Source organism: Hemiscyllium ocellatum, chromosome 19, assembly GCF_020745735.1.
Source record: "Hemiscyllium ocellatum isolate sHemOce1 chromosome 19, sHemOce1.pat.X.cur, whole genome shotgun sequence".
NCBI classification, from domain to species: domain Eukaryota; kingdom Metazoa; phylum Chordata; class Chondrichthyes; order Orectolobiformes; family Hemiscylliidae; genus Hemiscyllium; species Hemiscyllium ocellatum.
In genome coordinates, this window is record NC_083419.1 from 39,388,735 (window position 1) to 39,403,115 (window position 14,381).

Genomic DNA, 14,381 nt, shown 5'->3' on the forward strand with positions numbered 1-14,381 from the left:
TATCCCTCCAAACCCTTCCTATTCATATAACCATTCAAATGCCTCTTAAATGTTGCAATTGTACCAGCTTCCACCACTTCCTCTGGCAGCTCATTCCATACAAATACCACTCTCTGTATGAAAAGGTTGCCCTTTAGGTCTCTTTTATATCTTTCCCCTCTCACCCTAAACATATGCCCTCTAGTTCTGGACTCCTTGACCCCAGGGAAAAGACTTTGCCTATTTAGCCTATCCGTGCCCCTCATAATTTTGTAAACCTCTATAAGGTCACCCCTCAGCCTCCAACGCTCCAGGGAAAACCGCCCCAGCCTGGTCAGCCTCTCCCTGTAGCTCAAAATCCTCCAATCCTGGCAACATCCTTGTAAATCTTTTCTGAACCCTTTCAAGTTTCACAACATTTTTCCAATAGGAAGGAGACCAGAATTGCACGCAATATTCCAACAGTGGCCTAACCAATGTCCTGTACAGCCGCAACATGACCTCCCAACTCCTGTACTCAATACTCTGACCAAGAAAGGAAAGCATACAAACACCTTTTTCATTATCCTATCTACCTGCGACTGTACTTTCAAGGAACTATGAACCTTCATTCCAAGGTCTATTTGTTCAACAACACTCCCTAGAACCTTACCATTAAGCGTGTAAGTCCTGCTAAGATTTGCTTTCCCAAAATGCAGCACCTCGCATTTATCTGAATTAAACTCCATCTGCCACTTCTCAGCCCATTGGCCCATATGGTCAAGATCCTGTTGTAATCTGAGGTAACCTTCTTTGCTGTCTACTACACCTCCAATTTTGGTGTCATCTGCAAACTTACTGACTGTACTGATGTCCTCATAACATGTAATCCAAACACATTTCATCCCACAATTAGCTTACTTCTGCTTTGAACTTAAAGGACCATTTTATAAGAAGATTACTTTTTTCCTCCCTCCAAAGTACATGGATTATCACATTGGGTAAATAGATGAAAAGTTAAGACAATAAATAAAGTGGCAAATATTTAAGGAAACAATACAAAATGTTCACTAAAAGTAAATTACACTGAAGGACAAGCTGTCTACAAATTGAAGAGAAATGTAAAATTAAGCATCGGTTTAAAAGACGCTTATAACATTGCTTGGTAAAGTTTTAAGAACCAACTGCAGGTCACAAAGAAGGGGGAACATTATGGCAAAGTAGTCAGAAATATGAAAATGGATTATAAATGCTTCTATGTATATATAAATTGACGACAAAGTTGAAGCAAATATTAGTGTCTTAGAAGCACAGACAGGAGAAATTATGATGGGGAAATAGCAGAGACATCAAGCAAATGTTTTGCAATTTTCTTCACAGCAAAAGACAAGTTCTACACTGGACTTATCAGACAACCTCGGAGGTCAAAAAGAGCAAGGAAATTTGTGGTCATTTTGTATGAAAAAAAACCTTAAGGGACTTAAATCTAATTAAGTCCCAGGACTAGATGGCCTCCATTATAGGGTTCCAAAAAAAATGGTTGCAAAGATAGTGCATGTGCTGACCATGATTTTCTAAAATTCCCTAGACTTTAAAATGGTGACAGCAGATTGGAAGCTAGAAAAAGTGATCTTACTATTCAAGAAAAACAGGCGAGAAAAACAGAACTACAGGCCAAGTTAGCCTAACACAAGGTTAATGGACAAAGAAAAGTGAGAGGTGAATCAAATTATTTTTACTGATCATAACTGTGATGCATTTCCCCAAATCTGGTTTGTGAATTCCGATTTTAAATTACCAATGGAAACTTTATATTTTCATTTTTTAAGATTAAGTATGGTTTATTCCTGCATTCAAAACCAGGGGAATAATGCACTCCACAATTTCAAACCCACACGTATCCACGAAAGAAAAGAGAATGGAAAGGAGAGAAGTTATAAATTACGTAGAAATCAAAGATCACAGAATTAGTGAATTAGAGAATCCAATGTCCAGTTGAAATTCTGACATAGCACTCAAGACGCCTTTTCAGAAGCTCAGATGCAGTTAACATCCTGGTGAAAGTGTGGTAACTTAATCTGGGAATTGGTTCACTTTCCTGGTGAAGCACAGGTTTCTTTCCAGAAATGAAACTTGAAGGTATTAAGACCACAAGTGGGAGGTTTCCCCAAGCTTGGAGATTTTTACTTTTCTGATGCTACGAACAGACTGACAACAATAGTCAACGAACCATCACCTTCAATCATGTGACATTGATTGAGACACTCTGCTAACAAGGTAAATTTTCACGTTCACTCCCAGGAAACCATTGGATTTTGCTGCAGATAACTGCAAATATTTGCACCAAGTCAAGTTGTAACATGTATCATTGGTCTCATTTGTCAGAACTGACAAAGTTCATGGTGATACTCCTTACAACATTTCAATTGCTATTGTTCTTTTGTGTAGGCTTGGCTGGAATGTTCATTCGATGTAAGGAGCATCACTTTCCAGGAGGTGATGACATCACATTTGTTCTGGTAATTTGTCCTGGAAATTTTCTGGCAGCAATCAACTTGCCTATTCTACACTTAACAGCGGCCATATGAAAATCTGGCAAGAGACCATTTTTAAAATGAACTGCAAAAGATAAATGTAGTTTTTCTTTCAAAAATAGGGTCTTTTTCTCCTGCTGTCTGGACATTGCATAATTTCTAAATGATTTGCTAGAATTCATTAAGGAAGTTTTAGCAATGCATTTAGAAAATCCTAGACTAATCAGACAAAGACAAACTGGTTCAATAAAGGGACACAGTTTGACAAAGTTATTTTTTTTGAGAATTTGGCTAGGTAGCTAGTTAGGATAGATAAAAGGGAACTGGTAGATCTGGTCTATGGTACTATAAAAGATCCCAAGCAACATGTTAAAACACGAAAACAAAAACTCATGGATTTGCTGATAATACATTTACATAGCTGGAGGATTGGTAACCTGGGGGCTAATGGGCAAGCAGCAAGGAATAGGCATAAACAGGACAAATTATCAAATTGGCCTGCTGTGATTAGTGGATTAAGTCAGCTATATCAATGACTTAATACATCACTCTCTGCCTCTTTGTTTCGTCTGCTGCCGATATAAAGCCGAATGGATATGTAGGTTGTGAGAACACTATAAGCAAAGAGACAGATTAAGTGAGCCAGTAACAGAGTTATAGCTAGTAGTATGAGATGAACTGCAAAATTATTCACTTTGATTCTAAGTTGAAGTTTTTTTAAACTCAAAACTGTTGTGAATCTTTGAAATTCTCTATGTCGTCTTGCTTCCCCCCCTTCAGTCGAAGCAAAACGCTCAGAGACACAGTCTGCTTTTATCTCCTTCGTTTTTATTCTGGGCCCTGGAGGGAGAGAGCACGATTGCCCATGTACACAGAGACATGAGTTCTCGGTCTTCCCTGGAACTGCAGTTTCTCAATTAACTATGTAGTCATTTTACAGGGAGGAGCATCCAGATAAGGCAACATACATATTAACTGGGTGACCATGACAATCAACGAGTATCAATAGTAAAGATTAAGCCATCTGTTGTTACACAATGAATACCTGACTTCACATAATGAATACTTTTCACCTTGTTAAACTGACTTCACATACTGAATGTTTGCAATATTGTAAAATGGCTCTACATAGTGAACCTTGTTAACCCATTACCCTTGCCTCCAGCACCCCTTTGATAACTGTAAGTTCTTATCTGATCTGAGTCATGCTCAGCTGAACCTCATTTCACAAAACTCAGAACTTAATTCTTTCCCTGCCTGCTTATAGCCCATACATATTTTCATTCCCTCCTTTTATCATTTCATGATAACCAATGGCATTACGAGCTTTCATAAGACTTTGACAGCCAGTATTTTAAGCAGTTTATGACACACAGCACACAATGATTATAACAACAAAAATTACTAGTTCGTTACAGTAATTAGAATTTGCAGAATCCTTCCATGTGGAAAATAAATTCACCAGTAAAGTTCTTAAATCAGCAGTCCCAGTGACCACTCCATCCCCTCCAAGTAGAGTGAAAAAGAGCCAGTTCTCCAAAAATCTCCTTCATAAAGTCCAACCCGAAAACAAAATTCAGTCTGTCTTTGCATAGAACTCCTCAGAGAAATCTAAATTCTTGGATAAGGGCAGTTAAATGTTTCACAAAACTGATGAGACTTCTATTCTTCTGGAGACATTTCAGATGGAGGATACCAGTGCAGCTGAGCATGCAGTGCAGTAGTTGCAACTGTAGACTAGATGAATGCAGCATTCTTTGCTGCTTCTGCTCCTGCTCTGCTGTTAAATGTAACAAAACTGGCTGTTTTGATGTTAGCTTGATCAGTGAACCTTCATATCCCTCAAATGCTTGAAAGACAAGGTAAAGCTCAAGTGGTTTAATGTCTGTAGGAAGGCCACTGACAAAAAGCGTATCGATCTCCTCTTCATTGCTATTAACTTCTTCACTTTTTATGCCCATGACTGGGGAGCTGATTGAATCCCTTGGATCAGGTTGTGAGGGGTGGGCGGTGGTCCAAATGGTGTGCTTTATCTGTGAATTCGGAAACTCTAGAGACATTAGCTGCAGAAAGTTATCTTTGCATTTCCTCTCTCATTCCCTCCTTACAATGTCTGTCACACATTTAACGACACTAAATTGTGTCTGCCTAAATGCAAAAATCTAGCGTGAAAATGTGAGATAGCAATGCTTCAGATGGAGTTATGTAAACATATTTGCCACTAAACTTTTTTGCATGAATTCATGTAATGTGGATGTTACTGTCCAGACTAGTAATTTTTGCACATCCCAAATACACTTGAGATGGGTGGTAGTGAGCTCCCTTGTTAAACTGCTACAGTCTATCCGGTGCAGGTACAACCACAGTGCTGTTGGGATGGCAGTCCCAGGATTTTGACCAAGCAAATTTTGACTAGTGAAGGAACAGCAATATCATTCCTATACATGCTTGTGTGTGACTTTGGAGGGAAACTTTGTGCTGTTCTCATGAGACTGATGCCCTTATCCTTGTAGGTGTGGTGGTCCTGGATTTGGAAGATGCTGTTCAGAGCATCTTGGTAAGTTTCATTTTGCATGTACAAAGGAACCTTGATTATCTGGCATTCGATTAACTGAATTTCACATTATCCAAACAAGACTGCAAAGTCCCAATGCTTGGCCAACTATGTTATCCGGCAGTCGATTATCTGGCATTCGATTAACTGAACAAAATACTCCCCACCCGTGTTCTTCGAATAATTGAGGTTCCTCTATGGTACATGCTACTGGCACTGTGCAGGAAGGGTGGAGGGAGTTTTGAGTGAGTGCACAGGCAGCTAAACAAATGAGCTGCTTTGGTTATGTCTGGCGTTGATATTCTTGAGTGTTATTGGTGGTGTACTCACTCAAATAAGTGGAGAATACTCCATAACAGTCCTGAGTTGTGCATTGTAGACAGCCATGCTTCTGACATATTCTTGGAGCTGTATTATTTATTTAGCTGGTCCAATTCAATTTCTGGTCAATAATAACCCCACAGGATATTGATAGTAGGAGATTCAGCCAAAGTAATGCCATTGAAATGGAGGTAGTAAAATTCTTTCTTGTTGGGAATGGTCAGTACTTGACACTTATGAGGCACAGATGCAACTTGTCAATCCATGTGGCCCAGATCTCGTTGTGTACCATCATGGACTCCTTCAGTATCTGAGGAGATGCAAATAGTATCAGTCATCAGTTCTGACCTTATAATGGTGGAAAGGGCATGATGAAGCAGCTGAAGATGGTTGGAATTTAGGACAGTATCCTGAGGAACTCCTACAGTGATGTCCTAGGACTGTGGTGATTGGTCTCCAACAATTACACTTCGCTTTCTCCGTCCTAGGTATGACTGCAATCTGTGGGTAGTTTCCCCAAATTCCTAAATATTTAAATTTTATCACGGCTCCTTGATGCTATACAGACTTGTGTCAAAGTGACTGCTACATCCCATGGTGTTCAATTCTTTTCTTCATGCCTGGATCAGGACTGTGCAAAATCAGGAACTGAGTACTCTTGATAGAACATAAACTGAACACTTGTGAACAAATGCCACTTGACTGAAATAATGACTACACCTTCTAGTACTGTGCCGACAATCAGGAGAAGACTAATAACATAGTAAAAGGTTGGATTGGATTTGCCCTACATTTTGTGAGCAGTATCTGCTTAACTACTGGGCAGGTGTCAGTGATGTAGCCAAGCTGTACTGTACTGCTTACCTAGGGTTTGTCAATAATTGTGGAGAATGAGAACCCACACTATTTGCCATATCTGGTGCCAACAGCCGTTTCATGATATCATGTGGAGTTAAATTTTCTGAAGTCTGGTAACTGTAATCCTCAGAATGAGGCCAAAGTGGAACATCCAATCAACATTTTGGGTTGAAGATGCTTGATCCTTATATGTTGCACTGATGTGCTATGTTCTCTTATCACGGAGGATGGGGACATGTGTATGTCCTCCTTTTCATGTCCTGTGTTTAACAGTGCACTACCATTCACATCTACATGTGGAAGGACCATACATCTTTGAAATTACCTTTTGTTATGGAATCAATTATTTCTGTCTATTGTTTGCTGCTTCTGTTTGGCATGCAAACAATCATGTGTTGTAGCTTTACCACAGTAGTACCATCGGGCACATATTCCACTGTCCAGACAGCTGATATGCCAGCATATATAGGAGTAAATAGTAGGGCACCTTCCAAATTTCTTTTGTATCATACACTGAAGGAATTGCCAGGGAAAACGAATTTGTTGTTGGGCAATTTATCTACGCAAGGATTCCAGCAAAAGTCTAGATTTTAATGAGAGACATTGGATGGTTCTTTTGAAATTTAGGAAAATAGTTACTCAGGAAAAGACTATTAAATATGTAGTCGAACTTCTGGCACCCTGCCCCTTACCTATCTGGCACCCTATCCTCCCAGAGAATAAGAGGATAGAGCAGATGAATGAATGGCTGAGGAGCGGGTGTATGGGAGAAGGATTCACATTTTTCGATCATTGGAATCTCTTTTGGGGTAGAAGTGACCTGTACAAGAAGGACGGATTGCACCTAAATTGGAAGGGGAATAATATACTGGCAGAGAAATTTGCTAGAACTGCTTAGGAGGATTTAAACTAGTAAGGGGGGGTGGTGGTGGAGGTGGATCCAGGGAGATGGTGAGGAAAGAGATCAATTTGAGAACAGAAGTTAGTCAGTCAGGGCAGGCAGGGACAAGGTAGGAGTAATAAATTAAACTGCATTTATTTCAATGCAAGGGGCCTAACAGGGAAGGCAGATGAACTCAGGGCATGGTTAGGAACATGGGACTGGGATATCATAGCAATTACGGAAACATGGCTCAGGGATGGGCAGGACTGGCAGCTTAATGTTCCAGGATACAAATGCTACAGGAAGGATAGAAAGGAGGCGAGAGAGGTGGGAGAGTGGCATTTTTGATAAGGGATAGCATTACAGCTGTGCTGAAGGAGGATATTCCTGGAAATACATCCAGGGAAGTTATTTGGGTGGAACTGAGAAATAAGGAAGGGATGATCACCTTATTGGGATTATATTATAGACCCCCTAATAGTCAGAGGGAAATTGAGAAACAAACTTGTAGGGAGATCTCAGCTATCTGAGACAATAGTAGAGTAGCTATGGTAGAGGATTTTAACTTTCCAAACATAGACTGGGACTGCAATAGTGTTAAAGGTTAAGATGGAGAGGAACTTGTTAAGTGTGTACAAGACAATTTTCTGATTCAGTATGTGGATGTACCAACTAGAGAAGGTGCAAAACTTGACCACCTCTTTGGAAATAAGGCAGGGCAGGTGACTGAGGTGTCAGTGGGGGAGCACTTTGGGGCCAGCGATCATAATTCTATTCATTTTAAAATAGTGATGGAAAAGGATAGACCAGATTTAAAAGTTGAAGTTCTAAATTGGAGAAAGGCCAATTTTGACAGTATTGGGCAAGAACTTTCGAAAGCTGATTGGAGGCAGATGTTCGCAGATAAAGGGACGGCTGGAAAATGGGAAGCCTTCAGAAATGAGATAACAAGAATCCAGAGAAAGTATATTCCTGTCAGGGTGAAAGGGAAGGCTGGTAGGTATAGGGAATGCTGGATGACGAAAGAAATTAAGGGTTTGGTTTAGAAAAAGAAGGAAGCATATGTCAGGTATAGACAGGATAGATTGAGTGAATCCTTAGATGAGTATAAAGGAAGTAGGAGTACACTAAAAGGGAAATCGGGAGGGCAAAAAGGGGACATGAGATAGCTTTGGCAAATGGTATGGAATGAGCTGCCAGAGGAAGTAGTGGAGGCTGGTACAATTGCAACATTTAAAAGGCATTTGGATGGGTATATGAATAAGAAGAGTTTGGAGGGATATGGGCCGGGTGCTGGCAGGTGGGACTAGAGTGGGTTGGGATATCTGGTTGGCATGGACAGATTGGACCGAAGGGTCTGTTTCCATGCTGTACATCTCTATGACTCTATGAACTGGTATTAAACATACTTGGACAGCTATTGTCAAGGTCGCTGCCAGGAATTTTAAATTTCAGAACATGATAGTTGACTGCTGTGAAAAGGGGGTGTGGCTTGTCATTCTCTGATAGCTCTATACTGTGAAAGAGCAGTCAGAATTGAAGTATGTCTGGCATTGCTGAGGGGACCCAAGTGAAATCTCCCAGAAATGCAGAATTCCTTTCTTTAGTTATTAAGAAAAGGGCCAGAACAGCAATCTGCATGAGAGTAAAAAAGCTTGACTTTTTAAAAATAAAGGTATACCTCATGCTGCTCCTAGTTGCTCTCCTGCAATCTTGACCAATCCCTTGGTTTGAAGATAATAGTACTGTCAGTGATAAAGTGGGTCAGGAGATTGTAGTTGAATACAACACTGCTGCTGCCAATGGCCCATATTCCTGCAGGCATGTCTAGCTTTGAGTTGAGTTGCTAGATTAGAGTGCCGTCAGCTGAAATTTGACCATTACCAATTGGGGAGGCTTTGGTGTAGCAGGTATTATTGCTGGACAGTTGACCCACAGACCCAGATATTGTTTGGGGATTCAGGTTCGAATCCTGCCACAGCAGATGGTGGAATTTGAATTCGATAAAAATATCAGGAATTAAGAATCTAACGATGACCATGAATCTATTGTCAGATTGTCAGAAAAACTCATCTGGCTCGCTTGGGAAGGAAACTGCTGTCCTTACCTGGTCTGGCCTACATGTGACTCCAGACCACAGCAATGTGGTTGACTCTTAACTGGGCAATAAATGCTGCCTGGCCAGCGACGTCCTCATCCCATGAATGAAGAAAGAAAAAAATTGTCGGTGCAGAATAACAAGAGTCAAAAGTTACTTCCAAATTTAAAAAAATGTCTAAAATAGATTAAGCTCGGAGAAACAAAAGTTCTTCCTCACATGGTTTACATCAACACACCAAAAGAAACAGCTTGTAACCCAAAACATCTACATAATCACATTTTTAAAGAAAATTAATTCATAAGGTATGGGTGTCACTGGGTAATGTTCGCCCATCCCTAATTATCCAGAAAGCAGTTAAGAGTCAACTGCATTGCTGTGGGTCTGAAGTCACGTGTAGACCAGTCCCTCAAGGACATTAAAGAACTAGATGGGCTTTTCTTGACAATCAGCAAGTTTCATTATCATGAGATTCGCAATCCAGCTTTTTACTGAATTCAAATTCCACCACTGCCATGTTGGGAATCGAACTCGGCTGCTCAAAATTACCTGGATCTCTAGTTTAATAATCTAGTGATAATATCACTAGGTCATCATCTTCCCCATCACATGAAGGATTACATCCTGCTGCAGGAGAGATAAAGATCTACAGATACTGGATTGCAAATAAAAGGGAAAGAAAATCAATCTGAACACAAGCACAGAAAATAACAGAATCACCCTAAATCCAAGAACTCTGAATAAGAATTATGTACAACTTAAAAGTCAGAATTTCAAAAAAGGAGAAACAGGACATTTACATTGGATTATGCAACATCTGTACCTTCATGTTGCTCAAACATTTTGTGTGAAGTGAAATAAATTGCCAACACACCAATTGAAATCAGAAATGCATGTTTAGCTATTGACAATGATTAGGTGCCTATTTACTATTCACTTTGAATTCTTGTGGGAAGTATATATTGTTGAGATTGTGGCTGCAGTTTCTTGAAATTATTTTAAATATATTTCTAAATATGAAAAATACCTAAGTTTAATGAAATGTTTGTTTTGCTAACATTATTCCCCTTTGCAGTACATTTGCTTTAAAACTATGCTTAACTATAGGACTACAAATTCTGGGACAGCTAATGTTATTCAAAATGCATTTTGTGAAAACCCTGATTTCAGGGTTGGCAACCATTACACAAAAGCAATGTGAAAACAAGAGCCACTGAGGTATGGTACTGGAGAAGTCAATATTCACTATTATATAGTATATCAGGAGTAAATTTATAATGCTTATTTTTAATTGATTAAACATTAAGCTAGCAAACATGACTCTTCCTTTGGATTTCAAAATTTTACTTATTTTCCTGACAAATTTGAGTAGAAACATCAATAATGGAATGCTTAAGCTACAACCATTCTCATAAAACTGTAAACAAGAAAAGGATTTTTATACATACGTGATGTCTCTACGCTGATAGCAGCCTTGAAGCAAACAAGCAATCAGGTCATCAAGAAAGTCAATATCATTTATCAGGAGAGCCTCTTCTAGTTCCTGTTTAAGTGGAAGACAGAAAAGATATATGAAATTCCGAGCAAGCTAAATTAAAACTTGTCACTTTCACCAAACAAAACAATGGACGTTTTTCAGTATCGATATCATCCCAGCTAACAAAATTGTCAAAATCATGTTTCTGTAACCAAAGTTTCATAACAGACAAGAGATGCAAATAGCACAGAGAAATGATTGAACAGGTTGTTCTGAAAATTATGCAGGGGTTCCAAGAATACCAGACACATCATAACTGGCATCTCAAAACAGTTAAGTTTGTGGTATTTATTTCAAGTTACTAAACAGATTTAGCCACCAGGAACATCAGTTTATGTTCTTTATGGAAAAGTGGACGACACCTAGGAATGTGATCAGCAAAGCACTAATTTAAAAAACCAGAGTCTCACATAATAAAATGCTAATTTCACACATGTAGCGCCTATATACCTTAAAGGTAGGTAAACATAAAAGCAAGATGACATAAAGAAGCCACAAAAGGTAGGTTAAGCAAGTTGGCAAATGGAGTCTAATGTGGGAAATACCGAATTATCTATTTTTGCAAGAATAATAAAAAAAGCAACATATAGAAACAGTTAGAGACTACAGAACTTAGAAACACAGTTCTAGGAACCCTACTGCATGAATTCTACAAAGCATGCGTGCAGATATATAGTAGTAAGTAATTAGCTAATAGAACATTATTGTGCATTGTGAGGGAAATTGAATACAAAAGATTATACATTAGTTCAAATTCCAGTTGAAGTGAGAAGGTATCTATTTCATCCATCACATTTTACCTTTACAGAAGTTACAGAGCTGTGGTGATTCCCACCCTCCTATATGACAATGAGATTTGGACTATCTATAGCAGACAATTCAAGTAGCATCATCAACGCTGCCTGTGCAAGATCCTGCAAATCCACTGGGAAGATAGATGCACCAACATCAGCGTCCTTGACTCAGCCAACATCCCCAACTTCGAGGCATTGACTACCCTTGATCAGCTCAGTTGGGCTGGGACATGCATGGACAACATGAGACTCCCCAAGCAGATGCTCTACTTGCAGCTTCAAAATGTCAGGCAAGCCCCAAGTGAACAGAGGAAGTGTTTCAGTGAAACCCTCAGGCCTCACTGGCAAAGTGCGGCATTCCCACAGACACCTGGGAATCATTGGCCCAAGACTGTCCAAAGTGCAGAAGTATCCGGGAATGCATAGAGCACTTGAGGCCTGCCTTCGGGAAAAAGCAGATGAAAACAGTGAAAGGAGTGCGCTGTCACATCAACACCTCAACCATCTCTTCCCACAAGAACTTCTGTCCCAAGTCTAACAGAGCTTGCAGAAGCTGTCGGTCCATAGAACCACCTACGGACTCACCATGAGATTGGAAGAGAGTCATCTTCATTTGTGAGGGATTGCCAATGATTAGCAGGAAATGGAGATCAGCGTAAATGGTGTTGACTTTTGCTGTGACTTGGCAAGATTTCTGCTGACGAGAGTCTAAAATCACTAATTAGGAGTTTCCAAAGTGTGGTTCAGGAAGAATATCTAGAACAGATTGGATTTTTCCTTTCAGGGTTACAATGGGGTTTTGGTAAGGAATGGAAGGAGTTACAAAATTCCATTCAGTACTTGAATATAGTGGAAATCAAGAATGCTTTGTAGGCTTGTTCGTGCATCTCACATCCCAGAAATCATCACAGCTAGACTTAAACTTCTTTCAAATTTTCTGTAGTCTGCTCTTAAACAGATATCCATATTTCCCTCCAAGATTGACTCGAGAATGTTATGTCAGCAAATTTAAGCAAAAATCCCCTACAAAAGGAAGACAAATCAAGCCTAGAGATATTAATGGTGATAAATTTGCTCAGAACATTTCTTAAACTAATTCCACAGGATTTTGTTTCAAGATCCACCTTAATCCACTAATCCAAAAGATGGTAATTCATACACTGTTCAGCTCTAAAACACATCATCCTATATTGAAACAATATCATTGTTCCTTTACTTTTGTTGGGTCAAGATTCTGGAATATTCTCCCCAGTAGCTCTAAGTGTGGGCCTAAACCACATACATTGCAGAAGTTAAACAAAGCAGCCCACCAACAATTCTCCAGAACAATTAGGGATGGGCATAAAACACCACCAAATGGTCGCATCCCACACTCTATGTCAACTAATAACGTGTGTTCATGTTTATACTTTTCAACTTTTCTAGACAGAATTGCTACTAAAATGTCAAATGGACAAAATCAAAATATTAATAGAAATAAATGATATTCAAAATCAGGAACATATTGAGAAAAAGAAACAGTGCAATTATTAAACCATTTTAAATGACATCGACACTTCAATGTTTAGTAGACATAGTTATTAAAGCCAAGAATGGTAATAAACTTCTGTCCCACTTCAAATGAAACATCTCAGATTTTTTTTTCTTGTTACTTGTAACTTTGATTGAAGTCTTTTGATAATAATTTCAGGTTACAAATTAGCATTACTGGATCTTGGTAGAATTTCAAATTTGCTATATGTCTAACATAGAGATAAGATAGATCTCTACGTTGTAAAGTTACGCCTCACTAGGGTAGCACACTGGAAATCAAACCACGCTAATCCCAGAGCTGACACAAAACAAACATTTAATCAAAGTACACAAAATCCCTAATTTACCTTTGTGGTAGACACAGGTTAACGGAAAACAGACCAAGTTTCTGTACAGGTTGCTCTGCTATAACGTGACAATTGTGTTCCTCCCGTGCTATAGAAAATAAAGTTATGGAAAACTGCTATAGAAAATCGCTATACCCATTCAATAGAAAGTTTGCATTAACCAAATAGCATCCGCCATTCTTCAATCATGTCGTAGTCAATTCATGTTAATGTAATGTGCATTATACCAGAACAACCTGTATTTAACAAGAATTCTTATTAATTACAAATAAAAAAAGATTCAAACTACAGATAATCAATTATGAACTTCTGACATATAATATATGGTTAAAAACTCTAATCCCCTACAATCCCCCATACACACACAAAAAAAGAAATGGTGTTATGGATGTAGAGGATAAATGGGTGAGAAGTACAATAGCACCAGTCCTCTGGAGATTCCTTTGGTTTCTTAAATCCTTCAGGTCTTTCATTTGTCTACAAAAAGCACAAGGCAATTGGTTAAAAAGTCATAAAGTCTTTGATTTACTGCTTAAAAGGCCACAGCTTACTGGTTGGAGAAAATAAACTGGATTTCTTCAGGCTTTAGGTATTTCACTGGAGAGACACATCAACTGAGCTTTTCGCAGTCTGAAGGCTTTTGCCACCACTATTAACAGCCACAAGCTATTCAGCTACACAAGAGGCAATCAAGTGGTTGCTGACGGCTTTTGAAATCTACAACTGGTCACAACTCAACAAACCAATCAGCAACCTGTTATAGCTGAATCTCACTTCGTATATAGACCACCAGTGCAGTGTGATCAGTTTATACTTTTCCCCATTATCTGCAAAGCAAGAGTGTGAACGCAACTTAAAAACAGAGCTACTGAAACTCATCATAGAAGTACAGCAATTCCCTCTGTAGTCATTTGTTGTAAAACAGTTATTTCCGCAGTTCAGTCCACTATAGAAAATAAGTGAA

At 39.1% G+C, this 14,381-nt stretch overlaps 1 protein-coding gene across 1 annotated transcript in view; it reads right to left on the minus strand.

Annotated features, from left to right (window-relative positions):
* LOC132825061 (chromatin remodeling regulator CECR2) overlaps positions 1-14,381 on the minus strand; it is a gene marked incomplete at its 3' end in the record, with an annotated part of 127,869 nt that overhangs the window by 65,758 nt on the left and 47,730 nt on the right. The window contains exon 2 of the mRNA XM_060840068.1: positions 10,655-10,749. Coding sequence (XP_060696051.1) covers positions 10,655-10,749 — 95 coding nt within the window. The remainder of the gene's footprint in view (positions 1-10,654; positions 10,750-14,381) is intronic.